General features: G+C 42.1%; 1 protein-coding gene across 3 annotated transcripts in view; it reads right to left on the bottom strand.

The window, feature by feature from the left end:
• MDGA2 (MAM domain containing glycosylphosphatidylinositol anchor 2) overlaps positions 1 to 24,299 on the bottom strand; it is a 615,965-nt gene that overhangs the window by 274,117 nt on the left and 317,549 nt on the right. For 2 of the 3 annotated variants that reach the window (XM_054027277.1, XM_054027276.1), the window contains exons 4-5: positions 14,197 to 14,405; positions 9,073 to 9,205 (exon numbers count right to left, since the gene is read on the bottom strand). In XM_054027277.1, coding sequence (XP_053883252.1) covers positions 9,073 to 9,205; positions 14,197 to 14,405 — 342 coding nt within the window. The remainder of the gene's footprint in view (positions 1 to 9,072; positions 9,206 to 14,196; positions 14,406 to 24,299) is intronic. The other variant, XM_054027279.1, reaches the window with a different exon arrangement.

Here is a 24,299-nt window from a genome sequence, read left to right as displayed (position 1 = left end):
GCAGCTAAGTCAAAGGTGCACAAAAATTTAGTCACCCTTAAGCAAGAGAATGCTTGAAAGTATGGAACTATAGAGCAATCCTATGCTTAAAGTTCGTGGACGGATTGGATGGACAGAGGAATGATGACACTATCACAGCTAGCTAACAATGCTAAATTTAAACCATCTTTAGATCTTCAGCAGTTTGGCTTATCCTGCTCTGGAGCATGGAAATATCTCCAGTTAAAGCATTACTTATGAATACATTTGGGCCAGATGCATTGGGTACTCCAGAACCTCAAGAAGGTTTTATTATTGTGGAGGAGACTTCCTGGATTTACTGGGCCAGTGGTATCCCTTTTATGATTTTCTGGCCCAAAAAACCCTGCCAAAGATAGATAATTTGAGATTGGCTTGGAGCAGAGATTTGGATACACAACTATCTCCAACCAATGGAGTACAAGTCTATCTAATGTTAAAAAAACAACGATAGACCTGAGACTGTGGCTTATTCACCAAAAGACACTTTTTCAAATATGCTGGCTAATGGTAATGGGCCTCATAAATGCTGACCACTGTTGGAAATGGGACTCTATTAGTGCTGTATTAGCTCATATGTTTTAGCTCATATGTTAGCCCCCGGATCAAGAATTTCTCCTGTGAGGTGGGTCAAAGGACCAATTTTATTTTGGATGCTAATTTGGGACCCCCCCTCTTAAGTTTCATTCTTGGACATATTCCTGATACCTGGGAACTACTTAGTACCAAGGTGGTGTGGTCCCAACGTGCAGCTTTGGATGCTAAAAAATTGATTCTGCAAAAATGGAGAAGCCGATCCCCACCACATATTGATGCCTGGGTTGATGATATGGTCAACCTGACAGCTAACACATGACTGACATTCCACAGAACGGGAATGCCCAATAAATTCAAAGCAATTTGGCTGACTTTTTAGAGGTCTATAATTAACGTAGATCCTGAAGAGAGAGAGATGTCGTTTCTCCTCTCCTTCCTGTATCCTAACCCTCTTTTTTACTTTGTGTATTATGATGAATCTGGTATTTTGGTGCATTTTTTGTATTTGGAAACATTAATAAAAATTATAAATAAAAAATAAGGTATGGGACTATAAGTCATGAGCTAATATACATCTCATGCCCAGCGTGAACCCAGTCCATGGGGGCTCACCCATTTGCCCATGCAGAGCCCCTTTGACTTCAGCGGTACTTCATTGTGGCACCAGAATCTAGCTGTATGGATCCATTTGTAGGAGCAGGTTCTATATTAGCTAGAATCCAAACCATAAACCATAAACAACAGACCATGCTGGCAGACATTTTTAAAAATCATTCACTGTAAAAATTCCGATTAAATCAAAGCTGGTTTTGAATTGCAGAAGTGGGGAAAACAAAGATTAAAGGTTAAAAATTCCAACGATGTCCCAATTGTGTCTTTGCTCCTTCTTTAACTTAAAGATGGAGGAACCAATCGGAAACGGATCATGATTTAAACACAATATCCCCAAAATGAGAATCTGTAGGCCAGCTCTCAAATGGCAGGAAGGACCTTTTTATGAATGCTCAAAGCAGGACCAATCCCCAACTAAATCATCCCCACCACACTGCCTACAGCTAGGAAACACATATGCAAAGTGCTCTTCTTCTGGAAGCTGTTGGAATCCAACCTCCACGTTATATTTTAGTCATGACCCCTGCAATCTAACTAGGCCGATGTGATTAATCCACACCGGTATATTTTCAAATGAATCTATGGCACCGAGGAAGCTTTGTAGATTAAGATCAAAACTTCCATCTATTTTTAATTCATCATATTAACGCCAAAAATTATCTGAAGCACAGAATTTCAATATTTAAAATGGCCTCATTACCTATTTAACCCTTTCAAGTGCCCTACAGATGTTTGATATCATTGTAGCAATCCAAGAGCCATGTGGACTTACGGATACATATTATGTATCTTCCCTAATTCTTTCAAAGGAACCATGCCATTTTTTAAGGAACTCACGCACGTCTCAATGCATATTATTATATCTGAGCACCTGTATTTAAAGTCCCCTTCCCTGGCTCTGTAGATTAAGCGGTAAGTCATGCATTTTACTATGATCTCTCGATTCATGTTTGACACAGAATAGAATTAATGAACCCTGTGTCTTTACACGCAGGCTGAGCCGGCTGCAGGGTTGACACATTCCAGCAAGCACCCTTAGCTAGCCAGAACCTGGTCCGGGCTGTTCTGGGACACTAGACAGGCAGGCCTCGGGAAGGGAGATGCTTATGTGGGCGATGAGATGAAGCCATGACTATTGGGTGGCTCTGCCGATAAAAGGAACTATTTTAAGTTGGTGAAAACAGAATAGGAAAAAGCAGGCGCAAGACAGTGACTTCAAAGCAATGAACCTAAGCGGAAGTGGATCTGGGACACAGAGAAGGGGCAGAGCATTGCAGCCAGAAGGGGTCATTCCCAAGTGCATTGTGGGCAGGGGCAGCTCTATGTATTTTGCCGCCCCAAGCACAGCAGTGAGGCAGGCTTCGGCAGCACACCTGCGGAAGGTCCACGGTCCTGCCGATTTGGCAGCAGGCCTGCGGGAGGTCCGCCGGACCCGCGCCTTCGGCGTACCTGCCTCCGAATTGCCGCCGAAGCTGCGGGACCGGCGGACCTCCCGCAGGCATGCCGCCGAAGGTAGCCTGACTGCCGCCCTCATGGCGACCGGCACATCGCCCCCCGCGGCTTGCCGCCCCAGGCACGCACTTGCTGCGCTGGTGCCTGGAGCTGCCCGTCATTGTGGGAGGCAGGGTGGTGTCTGCCAGGACAAGAAGTCAGGTCCATCAAAGAACCCTGAGAAATGCAGCAGTGCTGAGAGCCAGAGAAGGGGAAGGATCTTGAAGACCAGGGATCTTTTTTCGGCTCCTTAATTACTAATCCTTAGCGGACCCTCCCCTACAAGCCAGTAGGGGATAAACACAGAATAACAGAGCTCCTCTACCCTGTCCCCCTCACACACCTTCCTGACATACTCTCTGCCCCCCTCTGTGCCAAAAGGTGGGGACGGTGCAGCAGACGCAGGCCCCAGATCCCACACACCTGCGCCTATGCCGGGCTACTCACTGCTGGCTATTAGTAGAGTGCTCCTGAGTGGCACAAGGATCAGATCTCATTAGAAAAGACAGCTCATAACACCCTGCAACCTTTAAGTGGCCGCATCCTGGAAAGTGCCTCTTGACTGACTGATCTAATTGGCACTCTTTCTGCTCCCTGCCCTTGGAAACGAAGATCCTTGCCTCCCGGGGGAAAAGCACACTGACAATTAGGAATGTGCATCATGTAGGGCTCCAGGGGGGTTGAAAGACGCACACAAATGATTTATAAGAGCACTGTGTGGCCTTTTGTGGGGCCCCATCTGATGTGAAGCCCAATGGGCATGGATCGACTGCAAGCCAGCACAGAATATGGGTCCAGTGTCTCCTAGGCTAATCGGCAAATTGCCGTTTTTCAGAGGCCTCTCTTGGTCGGGCTAGCCCATCGAGTTTGCTGCACAACAGTCGGGTTTGATTCTGCAGCAGCCCTTACTCGGGCGAGGGGTAAAATAGATGTGGAGACAGTGCTTTTAATGGGACTGCTCAAATGAGAAAATGCTGCTGAAAGGGAGCAAGGGCTGCAGAACGGCTGCCTTTCAGTTAAAGCCACAAGCATGCCGGCACCGCTGCCATATTCTGGCGAGCAGATTTAGGGCTATTGACCTGCACACATTCACATTAGCCAAGAGCAGCACTGCCTATTTTCAGCACATGCCAAGTGCTACGATGCTAGAAACCCAACTGACCTTCTCACACCTTCTGCTCACTGCTGCCCTCTCCATAGCTCTCAGAGCTCTCTGTCCAGTCTGTACGGCGCTAGTACGTCTTTACATTGTCAGCCTCGGGCAGGGCCGGCACAACCTGTTAGGTGACCTAGGCGGTCGCCTAGGGCACTAACATTTGGGGGGCGGCAACCGCGGCGGCCGGATCTTCAGCCGCTCTGGTCATCGTCGGTATTTCAGGGGCAGGACCTTGCGCCGCCTCTGTCGGGGGCAGCATTTCGGGGGCGGGACCTTGCGCCACCTCTGTCGGGGGCAGCATTTCGGGGGCGGGACCTTCCGCCGCCTCTGTTGGGGGCAGCATTTCGGGGGCGGGGCCTTCCGCCGCCTAGGGCGGCAAAAAAGCTGGCAGCGCTCCTGGCCTCGGGGGAGAGGGGGTGGTAGCGGCACTCACACTAATGGTGCTTAGGATTTTGTTCTAAGAGGCTGCCTGGTCGAGTGGGTAGTGTTCACACACTGCCCAGCACAACGGGGTTCTGAGCTTGGCTGGTTCCTTTCGGGCCTAGGCACTATTCTACACAACCAAAACATAATACAACTGTTGCATGTCCGATGTACAATCATTTGCAGTGTTGCGGTACCCATGCTGGTTCCAGGATTTGAGACAGACAAGGTGAGCGAGGACCAAATTCTGTGGATGGAAGGTGCAAGTGTTCAAGCTTCACAGAGCTGGGGAAGGAAACTAGAGGTGTGCACAAGGATTTAGAGGACTGAAGGAACCATTGGCAGGAGAAATAGATGCGAAGGACCCGAAGGGATTAAGAGAGAAGACTAGGCCCCAGATAGCCCCACCCCTCCTGGCCTGCCGAGCACTCTCCAACTAGAGGAGCGAGTTAGACGGGAGCTCAGAAACGCAGGCAAAGGTGGTAGACAGGCTGCAGGAGAGAGGAACCCTTCTCCAGGAAGCCAGACAAAAGGCTGAACGTGGGCGGGGACCACAGAGTGAGTCAGGCTCACAGGCAGGGCCTTCTCCAACCACCCTCCCCTTTGAGGACCTGCAGGGCTCTGCTCATTTGGACTCTTTGTTTGCTGAGCGAATGGTTGGACTATGGCAGCCATGCCCCAAACTGAAAGGACCTATGGGTAGGAAGTAGCCCAGGGAAGTGAACTGGGACTTGCTACAGGGAAGACCCTGCTGGTGTTGCGTCCCACCTGGGCCGGGACCCAGGTGGAGGAAGAGGACCCCAGTCTCCCTATCACACCTTCTTAAGAGACAAGGCCCGGATGCGGGTGGAAAGCTGGAGATTCCTAGCTTACGATCAAGAACAGGCAATCCTAGCGGGGAGAGGGGGAAGGGGCAGAAGCCAGGCACGCTAACCACTAGGCTGCCCCGTCCTCTGAGCCCCCATCACACTGCCACAAATTGTCTTTGCTATACCCAGCCCTCTCTCTAATCAGTACCAGCAATGTGATCTTTGGCAACAACTTTCTCCTCCAGTATTGGTTACAGACTAGATTGATGGAGACTAGTGACGTTGTCTGTGACGCTAAACACACAGGCTCTGTAATAAGCTGCTGAGCTGACTTTCACTTGCCACCACTTTCATGCATCAGAATTGCTACATTTGCTTGTCACTTTATAGCCCCGTCTGACTGCCCCTTCATGGAGCAGGTCCTCAAGGAATCAATTCTGAAGCACTTAGAGGAGAGGAAAGTAATCAGGAACAGTCAGCATGGATTCATCAAGGGCAAGTCATGCCTGACTAACCTAATTGCCTTCTATGAGGAGATAACTGGCTCTGTGGATGAGGGGAAAGCAGTGGATGTGTTATTCCTTGACTTAGCAAAGCTTTTGATACAGTCTCCCACAGTATTCTTGCCAGCAAGTTAAAGAAGTATGGCCTGGATGAATGGATTATAAGGTGGATAGAAAGCTGGCTAAATAGTCCGGCTCAATGGGTAGTGATCAATGGCTCCATGTCTAGTTGGCAGCCGGTTTCAAGTGGAGTGCCCCAAGGGTCGGTCCTGGGGCCCGTTTTGTTCAATATCTTCATTAATGATCTGGAGGATGGCGTGGACTGCACTGTCAGCAAGTTTGCAGATGACACTAAACTTGGAGGAGTGGTAGATACGCTGGAGGGTAGGGATAGGATACAGAGGGACCTAGACAAATTAGAGGATTGGGCCAAAAGAAACCTGATGAGGTTCAACAAGGAGAAGTGCAGAGTCCTGCACTTAGGACGGAAGAATCCCATTCACTGTTACAGACTAGGGAGCGAATGGCTAGGCAGCAGTTCTGCAGAAAAGGACCTACGGGTTACAGTGGATGAGAAGCTGGATATGAGTCAACAGTGTGCCTTTGTTGCCAAGAAGGCTAACGGCATTTTGGGCTGTATAAGTAGGGGCATTGCCAGCAGATCGAGGGACATGATCGTTCCCCTCTATTCGACATTGGTGAGGCCTCATCTGGAGTACTGTGTCCAGTTTTGGGCCCCACACTACAAGAAGGATGTGGAAAAGTTGGAAAGAGTCCAGCGGAGGGCAACAAAAATAATTAGGGGGCTGGAGCACATGACTTATGCGGAGAAGCTGAGGGAACTGGGTTTGTTTAGTCTGCAGAAGAGAAGAATGAGGGGGGATTTGATAGCTGCTTTCAACTACCTGAAAGGGGGTTCCAAAGAGGATGGATCTAGACCGTTCTCAGTGGTAGCAGATGACAGAACAAGGAGTAATGGTCTCAAGTTGCAGGTTGGATATTAAGAAAAACTTTTTTACTAGGAGGGTGGTGAAGTACTGGAATGGGTTACCTAGGGAGGTGGTGGAATCTCCTTCCTTAGAGGTTTTTAAGGTCAGGCTTGACAAAGCCCTGGCTGGGATGATTTAGTTGGGAATTGGTCCTGCTTTGAGCAGGGGGTTGGACTAGATACCTCCTGAGGTCCCTTCCAACCCTGATATTCTATGATTCTATGACTGTTTCTCTTCTTTAAATAGCTTGACTCTATATATCAATAAAAATACAGAAAGGTGGAACAAATGTGCACGCAGAAACTGAATCAAATGGACACAGAGTACACCAGATTCTGCTCCATGACACTAGTATAAATCCAGAGAAACTCCACTAACTTGTAAGGAGTTACATCAGTGTAAATGAAAGCAAGTTTTGGCCCAGTTGTCACATCTTTCATAGTTCTTAATAAACCACTAACTAGTTATTCTAATCCCATCTCTGATGGTAGCCAGCCCCAGATACTTCCGAACGAGGTGTGTGCCCCCACTAATGGACCCATTTTAACAAGCTCACCGAGGGGACTTTCTCTAACTGTGCTAAAATATACTACAGCAACAGTCATTTAAATAGCATCTCTGAGAACTCAGGGCAGGAGAAGGAGTCTGCTGGTCTCACCTGGTGAAGAGGCAACCACCACCATCTTGGCCACCACACTGGGGACTGAACTAGAGACCGCTAGAGCAGAAAGCAGGAGTGTGTCTATAGCTTAAGCTAAAGAGCCAAGTTCTGTATGTAGCTGGGGATGTAACCTATGGACCCAGGCATAGCAATGGGGAATCAAAGTACACATTGACCATTGGATTATATAGTTGCTGACTACCATCTCCAGGCCTGATTCTGCTTCTACTCACGCAGGGTTTATATGAGCGTGACTCCTTAGATGTCAATGGAGTTACTCCTGATTTACACCTGAGCAGAATCAGGCCCTCAGTCTTTGACATTATACCTACTTTCACAATCATCAGAGATATACAAATAAGCTGATGGTTACACTTTGGAATCGAGCCGTGACTATAGAAAAATGGGAAAATGTGCAAATGTAAATAAAATGAGTAGTTCATCCTAGATCCATGCAGAACCCTTATTAAATCTTCAACCGGCAGCTTCATTCATTCATTACCTGTTTTCAGTGCCCTTGCAGCATATATTATTAAAGCATAACCTCACTTAATCTAACTTGCAATCTTCAACATGTTTTGACACTTGCTAACCAACAATTCTCCAGAAAACATCTACTTGAAGTTATTAATTATCTACTCTTGACTTTGAACAGAGCTAACACAAGGTTTTTGCTGTTTGGCTTCCAGTTCAAAAACATTTACTGAAAATTATCTAATCAACATTGATATTCAACCAGAGGGGAGACTGTGATGCATCATGGGAGATGTAGTCCAGAGGGGAGGCCCAAACATAGAGGACAACCGGGACATGAGGCACATGAACTGTAATTCCCATGTGGCAACTCAGAAGACACCAATTGATATCTAACTGACCCAGCACAAAATGTTTCAATTTGACAAAATATTTTGATTTGGGTTAACCCAATCTGAAATTAAATATTTTGTTTCAATTTTCCCAACAGAAAATCAAAACATTGGCAAAAGTCATTTTTTTCTTAAAAAAAATAAAAATCAATTTTGAAGAAAAAAAAAAACATTTTCTTTTGCCAAAACATTCTGATGGAAAATTCTTGACTAGCTCTACAGACCATCTAGAGGGTTCTTATGAAATCTTCCACCCAAGATTTGTTTATAGGGCTCGACTGTGATCCTCTTACTTTTGTTGAATAATATCCAACTCTACAAATAGTCGCATTGACGCCATTGGGACTTTTCACAGAGTAAGGTACCACTCATCCTGGCCCATAGCTATTTCTTTTAGACTTTAGATTAAGGGTAAATATATAAATAGTTTATAAAGGTTTAAAATTATTAGTAATTATTTTAATAAATGATTAATTGACTGTAATAGAGTTCAACAGATCAATATATGGCTTATTACCATCTACAGCACCTTCTCCGGTTGTGTTTATAGCACATGTCTGTAACACACTTACATTTGTTAATCGTATATTATCCCTTCTAAACAATATATTAAGGATACTTTTATATAAAAAGTGGCTATTATTTGTATTCTTTGAGGACATTAAATGCAACACTTTTGTACGCATATTTATCAAACTAGATAATAGAGAAATCCCCCAAATGCTAGGGAAAGTCAGATCCTGATACGAATTCCACAGCTGTCCCCTGTCATGTAAGGAGATGAATCAAAATCCCTGATCCAAACACACTCCAACCGCAGGGCATTTTGGATGAATATCTGAATGTTGTTGCTTCTGTCCATCATTTCTACATAGATCATAGCTTAGGGTGGGTCTGTGCATCGGCACATATTGTAAATTCTAGCATAACCCTGTGCAGTCTGTACATTTGGAAGACACTGTACAAGTACCAGATCCACTGGGAGAGTAGATAGTTTCACACAATACCTGTTTTATTGGACAGTCTGAAAGACACCATCTTGTCAGGGATGTTGCACACACTCCTCACTGAAGCAATGCAGCTGTAATTAGCATAGTCCTGAGGCCGAAGATTCTTTAGTTTCAATATCTTTGTTTCCCCCTGCACACATTAGAAAGGTAAATTAGGACGAGATTAAGCCACAGGGACAGGCAGATTATCATAGCTTTCTGAGACAGACTGCCGGGGCCGCAAGACTATTGTATTGGGATGGCTAATTAGGAGCAGGTGACAAGTTGGAACTGTCCAGAAAGAAAAGTTGATTTTCACCAACCCAGCTGCATACGAAAAGTGCTCTGTAAAAAACGCTTACAGTCATGACCTAAAAGGTTAACTCCCCCACATACACTTAAACAAATGAAAGAAAAATCTTGTTTTGGCAGCAGCTTTGAAGTCACAATTGCTGACTGGATATCATTTCAGGTAATGCATCCTGAGATAAAACCTGTATAATGAAAAATCATAAGCTACTGTAAAAGGGTTCCTGTTGCTTTCCTTTGAAAACTGGCTTCCTAGAGATTTTATTTTTAGACAGCAGTTATGCAAATTATGGTGCAAAGATCTGAACAGAGTATTTAATAACAGAGCTCTTTTCGACAGGATCTAGAGAAAATTATAGCACCCAGGCAGGAAATGTTCATATAAAATACTATAAGAATTGGGCATAACAGAGAACCTGCAAACAGAAACATTTGAGAAAACAACCCTTAATGAAAAAAATATACAAAATCTTATATCATTGATAGAAAAGACACAGGTGTTTATGTTTCCCTGACAAAGTGATGCCAGATGTCTTCAGGAAGGATTGCTAAATGCAAATACTCAATTTTAGATCAAATACAAAATAAAGACATCATGGGGATAAGAAACAGAAATGTGAAGCACAGCAGATTGGGAAAAAAAAACAGTTACAACAGTAACATTTTTATGGTAAATCATTGTCAGTTAACAGTGCGCCACAGAAACAGAAATTAAATACGATAAAGTTGTATTAAAACGTGCATATGCAATTAGTGCCAGCATAGAAACAAAAGTATTTTTTCAAGCTCAAGACTCCCCACGTTCAACAGATATCTAATCTGAGTTTATATCAGAGAAAGAAAGAGACCTTTGAGCAGTCGTGGATAGTTCACTGAAAACTTCAGCTCAATGCACAGCAGCAATCAGAAAAGCTAACGGGAACAATTAGGAAAGGGAAAGAAAATAAAACAGAATATAGCAAATTGCCTCTATATAAATCCATGGTGTGCCCACACCTCCATGTGTCCAGGCCTGTTTGCCCCCATCTCAAAAAGAATATCGTGGGACTTGAAAAGGGTCACAGAAGGGCAACAAAGATGGTCAAGGGTAAGGAGTGACTTCCATACTAGGAGAGACTAAAAAGATTAGGGCTGTTCGTCTTAGAAAAATAGATGATTAAGAGGGATATGATAGAGGTCTATAAAATTATGAATAAGTGTTGAAAAAAGTGAGGGGGTCCCCCAATGAAATTAATAGGCAGCATGTTTAATGCAAACAAGAGGAAGTACTTTTTCACATAATGCACAACTAACCTGTGGAACTCATTGCCATGGGATGCTGCAATGGCCAAAAGTATAACTGGATTCAGAAAAGAACGAGGTACATTCATGGAGGAGAGATCCATCAATGGCTATTTGCCAAGATGATCAGGGATTCAACCCCATGCTCAGGGCGACTCTAAACTTCTGACTGCCAGAAGCCGGGAAGGGAAGACAGGCGGGAGCTCTCCAAAATAGCCCTGTTTTGTACATTCTCCCTCTGGTACTGGCCACTGTCAGAGACAGTCCACTGGAATAGATGGACCATTGATCTGACCAGTACGGCATCAGTTCTTAAAATAAAAGGATATAAAAGGACAAATCCTCTTTGACTTACTCAGGCAGAACTCCCACTAAAGCAAACTGAAGCTCTGAGTAAAACAGGCATGAAGTGGCCTACAAACTGAAAGAGACAAATACTGAAGAACTCTTCATTACAAGATTTCCACTCAGTTGTTAATAATATTACTGTCTGGTGTATAGTTTTATTGAGACAAAATGGTTGCATAAACATCAAGTGCACAGGGTTAAATAGGAAGCATTTGGATGGCTATATGGGCTGCATTCAAAAATACTGCAAGTTATGAATAAGCAAAAGGAGATGAAAAGGAAATAAATGGTGCACCTGGCTTGTTCAGGAAAGAGGTAGCCTTAAATGTTACCTTAGGTCCCAGATCTTCAAACATAACGTAGCATGCTTCACTACAATCATGCGAGTTGTCCCAGTGAAGTTAAATGTGAAAGTTAAGCAGATGTTGCATAAGTGTTTGCAGGAACAGGGGTTTAAACTAGACTGTTCAAATGCACACAATAATACAAAGGGAAATCTGTGCCCCTTTTCAAAGAAGAATCAATATGGGTGACCAGCAAACAGTGGTGGAGATGGAAGTTAACACAGTTATTAAATCTCTTTGGTCAAATTCAGAGACCAATGTAGTTCTGCATGAGACGGGAATGCAGGATTTCATATCTTACAATGTTCTCAGGAATATCTGAGGGACATAGGGGCCAATTTAAAGCTCATTTAAGTTGACATGAAGACGACTGTGGAAGTCAATGGACCGTGGATCAGGCCCCTAGATACTGTCAGTTAGTGAGTCTTGCAAGTTTAAGCCTGAGCTGTTAACTCTTTGATGTTGTGGACTAATCTCACAATTGTAATGTGGTTTATGTTACGTCAATTTCTATGATTTGTTAAAAGTAATTGTAGCTGATTTGTGTAATTAGTGTAATTATGTCTAATTATATAATTAGTGTAAATACAGCAAATGTAATCTTATAATTGAACTGAGCAATTACAATCGCTAATGATGATGATGATGATGATGAAGAAAATCCGTAGGGAAAAAATTGCACAGCAAGTTTACAGCTTTAAAAAATTCACTATCTGACCTGCTTTAGTCCAGGAGTACATGTAGGAATGATGGGTTCCCACCCCCCGAACACAGTTGCTAGAGTAAGTAATCCTTGTTAACAACTGAATTGCAGAAATTCTGGTTTTAAAAATCTAGAGCTAAATTTGAGTGGCAGGATTCCTAAAATGCAATAAGGCAATAATGTGGTTTATGTTTTATCTTCTTTTATTTAATAAAATAGGAAGGTTAGTGGAAACAGGCATAAAACGGAGATCCAGATAAAATATGCTGCTTCCTTCACCCCTCCCCTCTTTGGCAACAATAGAAGAGAAAAGTGAAACCATTTCACTATTTGTTTTCCTTACACTTCATTTGATTTGGACTGATAATCCAGCTTCAAAGCTATCAAGAAGAAAATGCCATCTCAAATTCAAATCCCCTAATGTTCTCAAGTCAAATCTCTCATCCCTCTTCACATCAGCTCTCACTGTTTGCTACTGTAGCATCAGCAGAACCAGTTATGCAGGTATACGCAGTAAACATGTCTGACTCGAACTTTTAATGACATTTTGTCCCCTTGTGTATCGAATCTCATATGCACACAGATGGATGCGCTAATTCAACCTGAGCACCAATAAATGTAGAAAGGTTATGGATAAGTTTTGATGATCAACATGACAATCTGATTTATTTACTAATTGAATACACACACAGGTGTTACCAAGAGTGTTCCTAATAACCTAGGAACCATATTTTTTTTAAACAAAAGAGATAATAGTAAACATTGTCATGTTGAGGGATGATTAGTCAAGAAATCCCATCTCAGAGGGAGCCATTCAAACCCTCCAATCCACACCCTGGCGTTCACTAGAAAACAGACCACAGAGTAGCTAAACTGGGTCCATAGATTATAAATTAAGAATAATCTCATTGCGTTCAGAAGTCCAGGAAAGGAACTCTACCAGTCTATTTCTCATCTCGGCAAGGTTCCAGTCTACGCGTTTCTCTGTGGTATTGCAAACTGTGTTAGCAATACAAAGTGCAATACACAGCCAAAATTATGGTGTTCTCAAGTCAATAGCTCAGAATTATTTAGGATTGTTCTGCTCTAACTCTGACTGAACGGGCAGCTGTTTGTTTCTTTCCTTGATGTTTTTTTCAGATTTTCAAAACTCTCTCTCTCTCTCTCTCTCTCTCACATACACACACACACACACACACACACACAAAACTGTTTTCAGTAGACTGGATCTCCTTCTCCCTCACTTTCATACTGGGGTTGATTTACGGTCTTCAGAAATACAAATGTGTTCAAAAATGTGATCTGATAGGCAGTGTTGGTGGCCAATACACCTGGGTTGTCAGAGTTTATTGGTAGGGACACTTCTGAGTAACAGCAGCTTTCTCTATTTTTCCAGTCAGTGTTTTAACAAAAATTGTTTCATTCCAAAATCTGGACCCAAAAATTAAGTTCAAAGGGGTGAGAGTCCAGATATAGTAAGAGAGTTGTTCCTTGAAAGGCTTTTCCGCCTGTAACTTTCTATTCAGAGACACGGTACGTTAATTATTTGGGGCGCAGGTAGGAAATAACAGTCTGATGCGGGGCAGATCTTTAATTTCTGCACTTCAATGACTTCAAAGGAGCTACTTCAGTTTGCACCTGAAGCGGAGCTTGCCACCCGTTCTTATCTTTTGACTTAAATTCCTTTTTAGAGGGTAGCCCAACAATTTCAAAATAGAAAGAGTTTTCTCTATGTTAAATGACGCTTACAAAAATAAAGGCACTCAGTAACTCCTAGGCATGTCATCATTACACAGCACACACAGACATGATACACGCAGCACATGCAATCTTGCCCTATAGGCACTTTTGAAATTTCCACCCCCCTGTAAAAAGTTGTTTGGAGCTAGAACCCACAAAGGGGGGAAAGGCAAGACAGGAGGCTCCCAACTCACAGCGGAATTAGATAAGAGTGAGTTTCTAACTCCTTCAGGCTCTTGAAATGAACCATGTTGGTGAAAACTCCTACAACATGCAGTATAGCTATCCAATCAGCTTTGGTGGGGGAAAACAACAGATGTGAAGCCTGAAATGGAAAGAAGGGAACTGTTCTTTAAAGGGTCAATACATTATGCATGTAAGGGTGAAAATATTATGAGGAAAAGAAAAATACTGTACCTTGATTCCTACCTGGGTAAAGAAGGGTTCGTAGATTTCAACTCCTTTATCCGACCCTTGCAGTAATACCTCTTGGCCACGTCTCCAGCTGTACCGTACAGGTGGGTTGGAGTTAGCAACGCACCTGAGAAACACTGTTCTCTCATAGTAAAACTGTTCTTTTGCTTCCCCGATGCTCTGGTGAACTGTCACTATCGGGTCATCTAAATCTGGAAATGCATAAAAAAAAAGCACAAAAACACACAACTCAGATAAGAAAATTAGGGCTCACATAGATCCTAAGGTGTCTCCTACACACAAGTAAGCAACCAAGACTGCAAATCTTCTTGAAAAACAACAGGCAAGTATGAGAATGTTTGGGATCCATTCCAAGAACAGTTACTACCCCAAGTGTACACTCTTAGATTGTCAGTGTGTTTGTACACCGCCGGGCACAATGGGGTCCCTTCCCACCACTGGGGCTCCTAGCTGTTACCACAAGAGAAATGACTTCAAAACCATTCATGGTGTTAAGTGTGAATTAATGTTTCATTTAAACAATTTCATCTCTTTTTCTTTCTTAATCTCACTTAGATAAAACACTGTTGATCAAACCCTGGAAATAATTAGTCAAGCTGTTTTCATTTGGATCGTAAGAGAAGTTTGATGTTATTTGGTGAGAATGTTTTATCTTTGCCTCTTATCGGATAATGTGAGTGTATCTGTGTTTCTTTAAAGTAGTAAAATAGAACATTTTTAAGGCAGACGTCTCTTTAGCTAGTTAGATATGTATTAAGCTACAAACAAAAAGATCCATCCCAGGCTTTGGACACCCTTGACTCTCAATTGCCCTTGACTCTCCTGTTGCCTACTCTGTCCCCATATCTACTCTAGTGACATCATCACAGGACCCAACCACATCAGCCACACCATCATGGGGCTCATTCACCTGCACATCTACCAATGTGATATATGCCATCATGTGCCAGCAATGCCCCTCTGCCATGTACATTGGCCAAACCCAACAGTCTCCACGTAAAAGAATAAATGGACACAAATCAGACACCAGGAATGGTAACATACAAAAGCCAGTAGGAGAACACTTCAGTCTCCCTGGACATCCAATAACAGATTTAAAAGTAGCCATTCTTCAACAAAAAAAACCTTCAAAAACAGACTTCAAAGAGAAACTGCAGAGCTACAATTCATTTGCAAACTTAACACCATTAATGTGGGCTTGAATAGGGACTGGGAGGGGCTGGCTCACTACAAAAGCAATTTTCCCTCTCTCGGTATTGACACCTCCTCATTAATTGTTGGGAGTGGACCACATCCACCCTGACTGAATTAGCCCTGTCAACACTGGTTCTCCACTTGTAAAGTAACTCCCTTCTCTCCATGTGCCAGTATATTTATGCCTATATCTGTAATTTTCACTCCATGCATCTGAAGAAGTGGGTTTTTTACCCACGAAAGCTTATGCCCAAATAAATCTGTTAGTCTTTAAGGTGCCACCGGACTCCTTGTTCTTTTTGTGGATACAGACTAACGTGGCTACCCCTCTGATAATTAAAATACAGACTTCCTACTCCTGCAGTATCAATTTAAGCATCCCTGGAGCCCACAACAGAGTTTCTTCCCATTCCAAGTCCACACTTTACAAATACCCCCCTGCCTCTAAATGTGAGAAAGGAAAGTTACCCCTTGGAGTATGACCTGTAAATGGACTAACTTGGCATAGTAGCATGTTGAATCAGCAGGACTCAAAACTGGCCAAAACCTGGTTTTAGCAAAGAGATTGACAATCAATATGCCATCAATTGTTTGTTGCACTGTATTCAAAAACCAGGGGTATTTCTCAGATCTTATCTGATCATACTAGAGAAAACCAGGATGAAAGCGTTATCCCTGGGTTTGATTCTTTTGTGACTGTTCTGATCAAATGCTTATGAATGTGTGTTATGATATGGATGTAGGAATCACTTATTATTTAGGCTTTTAGTGACGTTTAGAACAATTGTACAAATACCATTTGGCCTTTAGATTTTAATAAAGAAATTTAGGGTTAAATTGTGTAGTGGGAAAGCCCTGCATAAACAATGATACCGATAAGCTTCCGACACTTGGCTATCTCCTATCAAAGGGGGAGACAATTCCTTTGTATGCGGTGTTGTTTTACTATCATATTTTGGTAAGATGTCTAAAACATAATGGCTAAATTGAAGAAAAACATACAAATAACCTCCCTCCCAGCCACCTTTACTAACTTATGTTGCACAATTTTCCACCCGCAAATAACTCAGCCTGCAATGTTCCACTCTCAATTAGTGGCAGATAGACATCTAGCTACTAAAACGTCTAATGACCCATAGGAGGTTGCTTCTCCAAATTAGGCACTTAGGGTTCCAAAAGGCTAGGTGTAGACAGGTAAATCTAGGTGTGCTCCCAATCTGCATGTACATTCACTGTCGCTATGTACTCATATGGGGTGACTGCATACCCAACAGTGCCTGCTTCTCCACATAGACTTATAATCACTCAGTCTGCACGCACACAGTGATTGCTTGTGTTAATTCGGCACACATTGTATTGGTTAGAAAAATGTGTAGATGCCCATGAAAAACAAACACACACACTAAATTCTAGGATATGTAGGATTTCTTCAGTTAATTCTGATTTTACCCACTCATCCACAAATTACAACCCCAGTCCTGCAAAGATTTATGCACCTGAGTAACTTTGCAAATGTGAGAAATCCCACTGAATCAGTTGGAACAACTCCAGGCCCTGGTTCAGCATGGTGCTTAAACACACGTCTAACGGTCAGCATGATCCTTGTCCTACTGGAGTCAGTGGGAGTATGCTCACATGCCTGAAGTTAGGCATATACTCCAGTACGTTGCTGAATCGGGTCCAGGAGAACCCAGTTGCTCCATTGCATGTTTGCAGGATCGGGGCCAATCAGTGCTAAAAACTAGACAGCTGCCTTAAATACGTAAGATGCTCGTTAAAGGCGTACCTCTTGATTTGAGTAGTAAGACCAGTGGCTGCATGCACATTGGAGAAAGCATCTCGATTAATATGAAACACATGTGCCATACATCTAGCCGAGTAACACGTACAATAATTCTTTGTAAGAGTGCATGGATTTTAAATAAATGCAACCTGAGTTCTACCCTGAAAAATATTGGAGGTAGCATCACAGAAACAAATTATGAAACAGTAGTTTCAAATTAGGATGGCATTTTATAATGAGATTTTGTTTTTCTTTTAAAGGTTATTTTATAACAGAGTGCCATTTGCAAAGGAAGGAGAGTGCTGAAATGTTATGTCCTCCATTCATTCAATGGCAAATAAAATACGGAAAATAGTTTGCTTAAACTTCAAGGCCAAAACACCTGGTTGTCTATAGCCGCAGCGAAATGCAGAATGTATCACACAGTAGTGGCTCCCCAGAGTCTTTGTTGATCGACAATACCATTAACACAATACATGGTAATGACAGAGTGGAAATTTGAAATGTGTCCTCTTACGGAACTTCGTCTCATTTACTCTTTTGAGGAAAGATGGCCCTGTGGTTAAGGTGCTGTGGATTCAATTCTGAGCTCTGCCACAGACTTCCATGAGCTTGGGCAAGTTACTTAACCCCAGTGTACCTCTGATATCTACCTGTAAAATGGCAGTGATGATAACACTTCCTTCATCTCTCGTCTAGTAGGATTGTCAAGTCTTTTGGGCAAAAAGAACAGGAGTACTTGTGGCACCTTAGAGACTAACAAATTTATTAGAGCATAAGCTTCGGTATGCATCCGAAGAAGTGGGCTGTAGTCCACGAAAGCTTATGCTCTAATAAATTTGTTAGTCTCTAAGGTGCCACAAGTACTCCTGTTCTTTTTGCGGATACAGACTAACATGGCTGCTACTCTGAAACCTGTCTTTTGGGCAGGCACTGTCTTGTAGTGTGTGTTTGTACATGCCTAGCAGCCTGGGGCCTTTATCTCCACTGGGTTTAAAAGAATTATCATCTTAAATCTCAAAAAAGTCAAAGTTCAGGACTGCAACAGAGGGCAAGGTCCTGCCACACCATTTTCATTACGTCCACTTAATGGAAAATTTTCACGGCAGAAAAGGACTGATTGAGTCATTGGCAGTAGAAAATCCCTCCAGCTGCATGAGAGCAACAGAAGCAGCACGAACAGAAACGACAAAATAACGCTGTGTTGTTCTGCACAGTAGTTAGGAGCTTTCATTGAGCATTCAGCTACACGTTCCATTAGTGTGCCGGGTTAGAGAAATGGCCTATTGGATTATTATGTAAGACGGCATTTTGCTCCGGCAATATAAAAAGTTACAAAACATATTTTGTAGTGCTACCAGGTATTTGCTACAGGCTGTAACTACCCAGGAATGGCAACTGCCAAATTAGTTTCACTCAAGAAGGCCATTTTAAAGCTATCTGATCAAAATGGCATTCCTGTACTGTAGTCAAGGCTGCCTTGGAAGTCTGATTTCAATGCATAGCTGAATCACCGCTCATCTGTATTCAAAATCCCAAATGGACTTCTTTTTGTAATTGGTTAAAACTGTGTGTGTGCATTTTTTTTCTCTCCAACAGCACTTGAAGGAACAAGCCGATCAACAATCTGGGCTTGAAGCTATTGACTTTAGTTCTCATTAACTAGCAAAGGGGAAATGCAGAAGGAAATCTCAGGGGGGGTCTTAGCACAATAGAAACAGATTCAGCACAAGGTGTATTTTCCTCCCTTTGCTTTGCAATAAGACTTGTATTTTTATTATCGAATTATGAAGAGTAAGGGGATTAATCAGTTATTAAACGAAACTGAAGTCATGAGATGATGTTTTAAGTTAAAAAGTCTATTCATCCCCCCAAATAATCACAGAATTATGTTTTCCACAGAGATTGATGCTGCCATTAGGTCCAATTTTTCAGTCTTTAAACTTTGAATTGAACCAAATGACAGTGAAAACCCAGATGGTGCACACATGCTAAATACTGTATGGGAAATATTCCTTCCAGAAAGCCTGAAACTCTTGCACAAGCAGAAATCTAAGCAAAAACTGTTTGAAACAAAACTAGAACAAACATGTCATGACCTGCAGGGCAATGAGGTGAGCGGGTACAATGGGAATCAGCATTGTACAATGCTGCACATTGCTAATGTCCAACGTTTAGAAATGCTTGGAGAAATGTTATCGATTATAGACACAGCCTGGCAGCATAATCATCACGAGTCAGAACCCTGCACCCAATCCTGCAACCCACACGCAATCCTACAGCTTCAGTGGGGAACCAATCCCCCCCACATGGAGACAAGTGCAAGATTGCACAGCCTGCATTTGCTACATGATTTTCCTTCAGCCTGTGGGACTACAAAGTTTTTGTTGTTGTTTTTTGTGGTGGTGGTGGTTTTTAAATTGAACAACTCAGGACAATTGCAGTCAAAGAGAACGAGCCTTGGAAAAGAGAAAAGGCACTTTTAAGACTGATCTGTAGAACCGATTGAAATTGCTTCATAGCAGCGATGACCCCAGGGGGGGTAGGGGGAGGGCAGAGTGAGGGCAGCCAGCTTCAGCAGTGTTACTGAGCATGCTCACAACAAGCCAAGCAGCAAATCTGGGGAGTGGGGCACGTGACTCTGCATGCCCCTGCCCTACGAGTCACCTCTGCTTCATAGGATCATACTATAGGGAAGGTGGCAACGAGCCCTACAACACACTGGGTTTGCCTAACACTTTTCCTGTCATTATAAAAAACACTTGCAACCATTTCTTTTTTTAAAACGGCGTTCTAGCAGCCCATGGTTTTCAGCAGGGCTCCAAACTTCTGCAGGGACACAGTCCTGGTGTCAGCACGATGTTATTCTGTATAGTTTTGAATTACTCCAACATAAGAAGCCAATAAAATGTTTTTGAGACATGCAATCAATAGGTTATATAATTTGAATACACCCAAATGTATAGGCTGCAGCAACTTGCTCTAATTGCAAATGAAGAGCTCTGTTTCTGTACTAACTTCACGACTCGATATGAAGATGGAATGCAAGTACTGAGTTACTGAAAAAATTAGACAAACATGTGGATGAAAATTGGGAGTTCTTTAAAATGAGTTTATTAGATGGCCAAAAGCCCAACAATGGTTAACAGCCCATCTAAGTTCTGTGGCAGACTAAAGGCTGCAAGGAGGAATAAATAAATAAAGCAATATGTAACACATTGGAAAACATTTATATTGAATGATAAAGTGCTAAAAATTGATACGGGAAAATAAAGAAATCAGGGGAAAACAATCCAGCCTTGGCAGGGTTAAGGACAATAAGGAGTTTTTCAGTAGATTGGGAACAAAACGAAATCAAAGCAACGGTTTAGGCCCATTACTAGATGGAGGTGGTAAAACTGTAAATAATGATACAGGAAAGGCAGAAATGTTCAATAAATACTTTTGTTCTGAAATTGGAAATAAGCAGGATTGATGTACTCATATCACATGAAGATGAGGAAGTACTTTCCTGTCCATTAGTAATTAAAGAAGTAGCTAAACAACGTCTACTATGGTTAAATATTTTTAAATTGTCAGACTTGGATAATATGGATCCAAGAGTCCTAAAAGAGCTGCCAAAGGAGATCTCTTGCCCATTCATTTTTAAATAAAGCTTGGAGTACTGGAAGAGGGTTAATGTCATGTTAATATTCAAAAAGACCGGAGTAAGTATGGCCCGGTTTGCCTAATGTCCGTCCCAAGCAAAATAATAGAAAATCTGATATGGGAGTTAATTGATGAAAAATTAAAGGCTAGAAATATAATTGGTACCAGTTCACATGGTTTTATGTAAAATACGTCTTGTCAAACAAATGATTTAATTCTTTGATGAGATTACAAATTGGGTTGATAAAGATAACTGCAAAGATGTAATTCACAGGCTTTTAAAAGGCATTTGACTTAGTAACACATGACATTATGATTACAAAATTAGCACCATACAATATAAATAAAGTGCACATTCAATTGATTAAGAACTGAGCGTAACTGCCAGATCTCAAAAATAGTTGTCAATGGGTAACCATCATCAACTGTGGGTGTTTCTAGAGAGGTTTGTCAGGAATTTGTATCAGGCCGGATGCTAGTCAACATTTTCATCAATGATCTAGAAGTAAATATAAAATCACCATTGATAAAATGTGCACAAAGATTGGTGTAGTAGTAAATAACAATGAGAACAACAGTCACAAGGAATTATCTGGGTTACTTAGTAAACTGGGCCCATTCAAACCAATGCATGTTAGTACAGCCAAATGCAAAATTAGAGCATGTATGAACAAGGAATGCATGTCACACCTACAGAATCGGGGATTGTATCCTGCAACGCAGTTACTCTGAACAAGATTTAATGGTCACAATGGACAAGCAACTCAACATGAGCTCCCAGTGCAATGTTTTGGCAAAAATCAGAGCCAGTTTACATCCAGGGAAGTAGCTAGTCAGAGTAGGAAGGTGATTTTACATCTGTATATGGGATTGGTGAGGCCAGTACAGAAATACCGTACACATTGTTGAAAGGATGTTGGAGAGGGTACAGAAAAGAGCCATAACAATGATTCCAGGGTTGGAGAAAATGCCTCACAGTGAGAGACTTAAAGAGCTCAATCTGTTTAGCGTCTCAAAAAGAAGGTTGCAAGGTGATTGATGACAGTATTGGAACCTAGGCAGGGAGAAAATACCCGGCACTAAGGGCTCTTCAATCTAGCAGAGAAATGAACAACAAGAAACAGAAGCTGGAAGCTGAAGCCAGACCAAATTAGAAAGGTGGCACACTTTTTTTACAGCGAGGATAATTACTAACCATGGGAACAAACTGCCAATGGAAGTGCTGGATTCTTCAGCTCCAGAGTGATACCTTTCTGGAAGATCTGCTTTAGCCAAACATAAGTTATTGGGCTCAATACAGATATAATCAGGTGTAAGTTAATGATATACAAGAGGTCACATTAGTTGATCTAATGGCCTTAAAATCCATGAAACTAAGAATCATCATTAAAAAACATACAGGATTCATTAGGGGGTTTCATACACTGTATACTACAGCACGTGTGTTTGAAATAAACTCTTTGAATTCTTTAAACTATCATTTCATCCAACTTACATTAAAATATATCTGAGCCTCAGTCTTCTTCAGTATCCCAAGCCTCAGCCTTGTCTTTGTTAACCATTCTGATTACCAGAGGCTACTCCCAAATGGAGACCATAGGAAACAGGAGTTAAACCCATCCTTACATCACTATCATTTAAAAGGAGCAGACTGAGGTAACATAGCTAGCAGCCTGGACAATTCTGACTCAGTAGGACCTTGAAACAAGAGGTGTGACAATCTTGTACATTACCACATCTTATTATGACCTCAGCTCAGCTGTAAGTACCTTAGAGTGCTAAAATTCCCAATCTAATCAAACATTGTTTCTCATCTTGTTATGTAGAGATCCTTAAACCAATATTAATGAGGAACCCTGTAATAGTAAATCCTGACATTTTCTTTTTATTTTCTACTGTATCTCTATTGTAACACCACAACACATTACATTTAAAGGGATGAAGGATTTACCCCCTCTCCCGCCCGAACCAGAAGGTTAAATGATGTAAATGACCAAACTGGAAAACTCAGTAGACAAGAATGATCTATTCCCAGGAATAATGCACATAAAGAGTCTTTAATATTGTGTAAATGAGGAGTTATTAGTTGCATAATTCAACAACTAATTAAAGTGTCCTTTCTCCCTTTCAAAGAGCAGGAAAACATAATGTTGTTGACCGAACAGACCCTATTGTATAGGGAAAACATACAAAATAGGCTTAAGAATTACTAATTCTTGTTTATGTTCTCCCCACCCTATCCCCAAATCAATGATTTCTGTAAAAATCTTCCAGAGGCAGTTCAGTTCAGTATTATATTGAGGAAGTATCTGGAGCACTGCTCACTCATGTACATCCCTTGCAACACTTAATCAGTTTCTTCCACATACACCAACTGGGACTAGTGCTTTATAAAAATATCTAGCCACATACAAAGAATTCCTGAGAGACTGCACCAGAATAAATGGTATGTTCATTCTGCTTGTCTATATACTTATCTCTTCTGAAATTCATATGACTTTCCCAGACTCAGGCTCTTTACCGGTCAAATACAACAACGCACAATGGATTCTGAGGCTTCACACACTCTCTGGCAATCACAACTCCTACATCAGAATATTCTTCCTCTCCACTTTGATTCCAGGGAATGGAAAGGGAATTTTGAAGCGACAAAAAGGGAACAGAAGACCTGAACTAGATGGAAACAATGTTGAGTTTACAATAAGAAAACAAGGAGGAAACAGGGCTCCATTACGACAAAAGACCACCTTCGGCATGAGATGAAAGTTACAAGTCAGAAGAATATGCCTAACGCTACCACAAAGAGAATAAATAAAATAAACCAGTTCAGAAAGTATCCTATTGGGGCCCAATCCTTCTCCAAATGAAGACAATGGGACTTTTGCCATGGACAACTAGCAGAGCTGGAATAGGCCAATTATAAAGACAGCGGGAAAAGGCCTCGCTCCAATGAAGTCAATGGAACCGATTTAGGATTTCACCTGCAGAGTTGGAACTGTACAGGCTACAGAAAAGCAAGGGGAAAAATAGACTTCTGGGTATGATAAAACTCAGTGGATATTATATTTCTTTAGAGCAAAAGCCACAACTTTCACAGGCAAGCAAGGCACTCCGATACTATGGTGATGAGTGCAGTATAAGAACCTAAATAGAATAGAAAAGTTAGGGCAGTTACTCGTAAATTTCTTGCCCCAGATTTTCAGAGGCGACAAACGATTTTAGGTGCCTCAATCTGTGGGTGTCTAATCTGAGAAAGGTAGAAGGGGCCTGATTTGCAGAGGACAGTACTCTGTGTTTTCTCAAAATCAGGGCTCTTTTTAAGGGGCCTTCAGAATGGGCACTTAAGACTTCAGGCACCGAACATCGCTAGTACTATTTGAAAATGTTGCTGTCTAGTGTTATAGCCTAGGGATACTTACAGAATTATTTGTCATGAACCTGAATTTGACATGTATACATT

The sequence above is a fragment of the Malaclemys terrapin genome, chromosome 4 (assembly GCF_027887155.1).
Source record: "Malaclemys terrapin pileata isolate rMalTer1 chromosome 4, rMalTer1.hap1, whole genome shotgun sequence".
Lineage (NCBI taxonomy): Eukaryota > Metazoa > Chordata > Testudines > Emydidae > Malaclemys > Malaclemys terrapin.
This window is presented reverse-complemented; position numbering and strand designations above follow the sequence as displayed.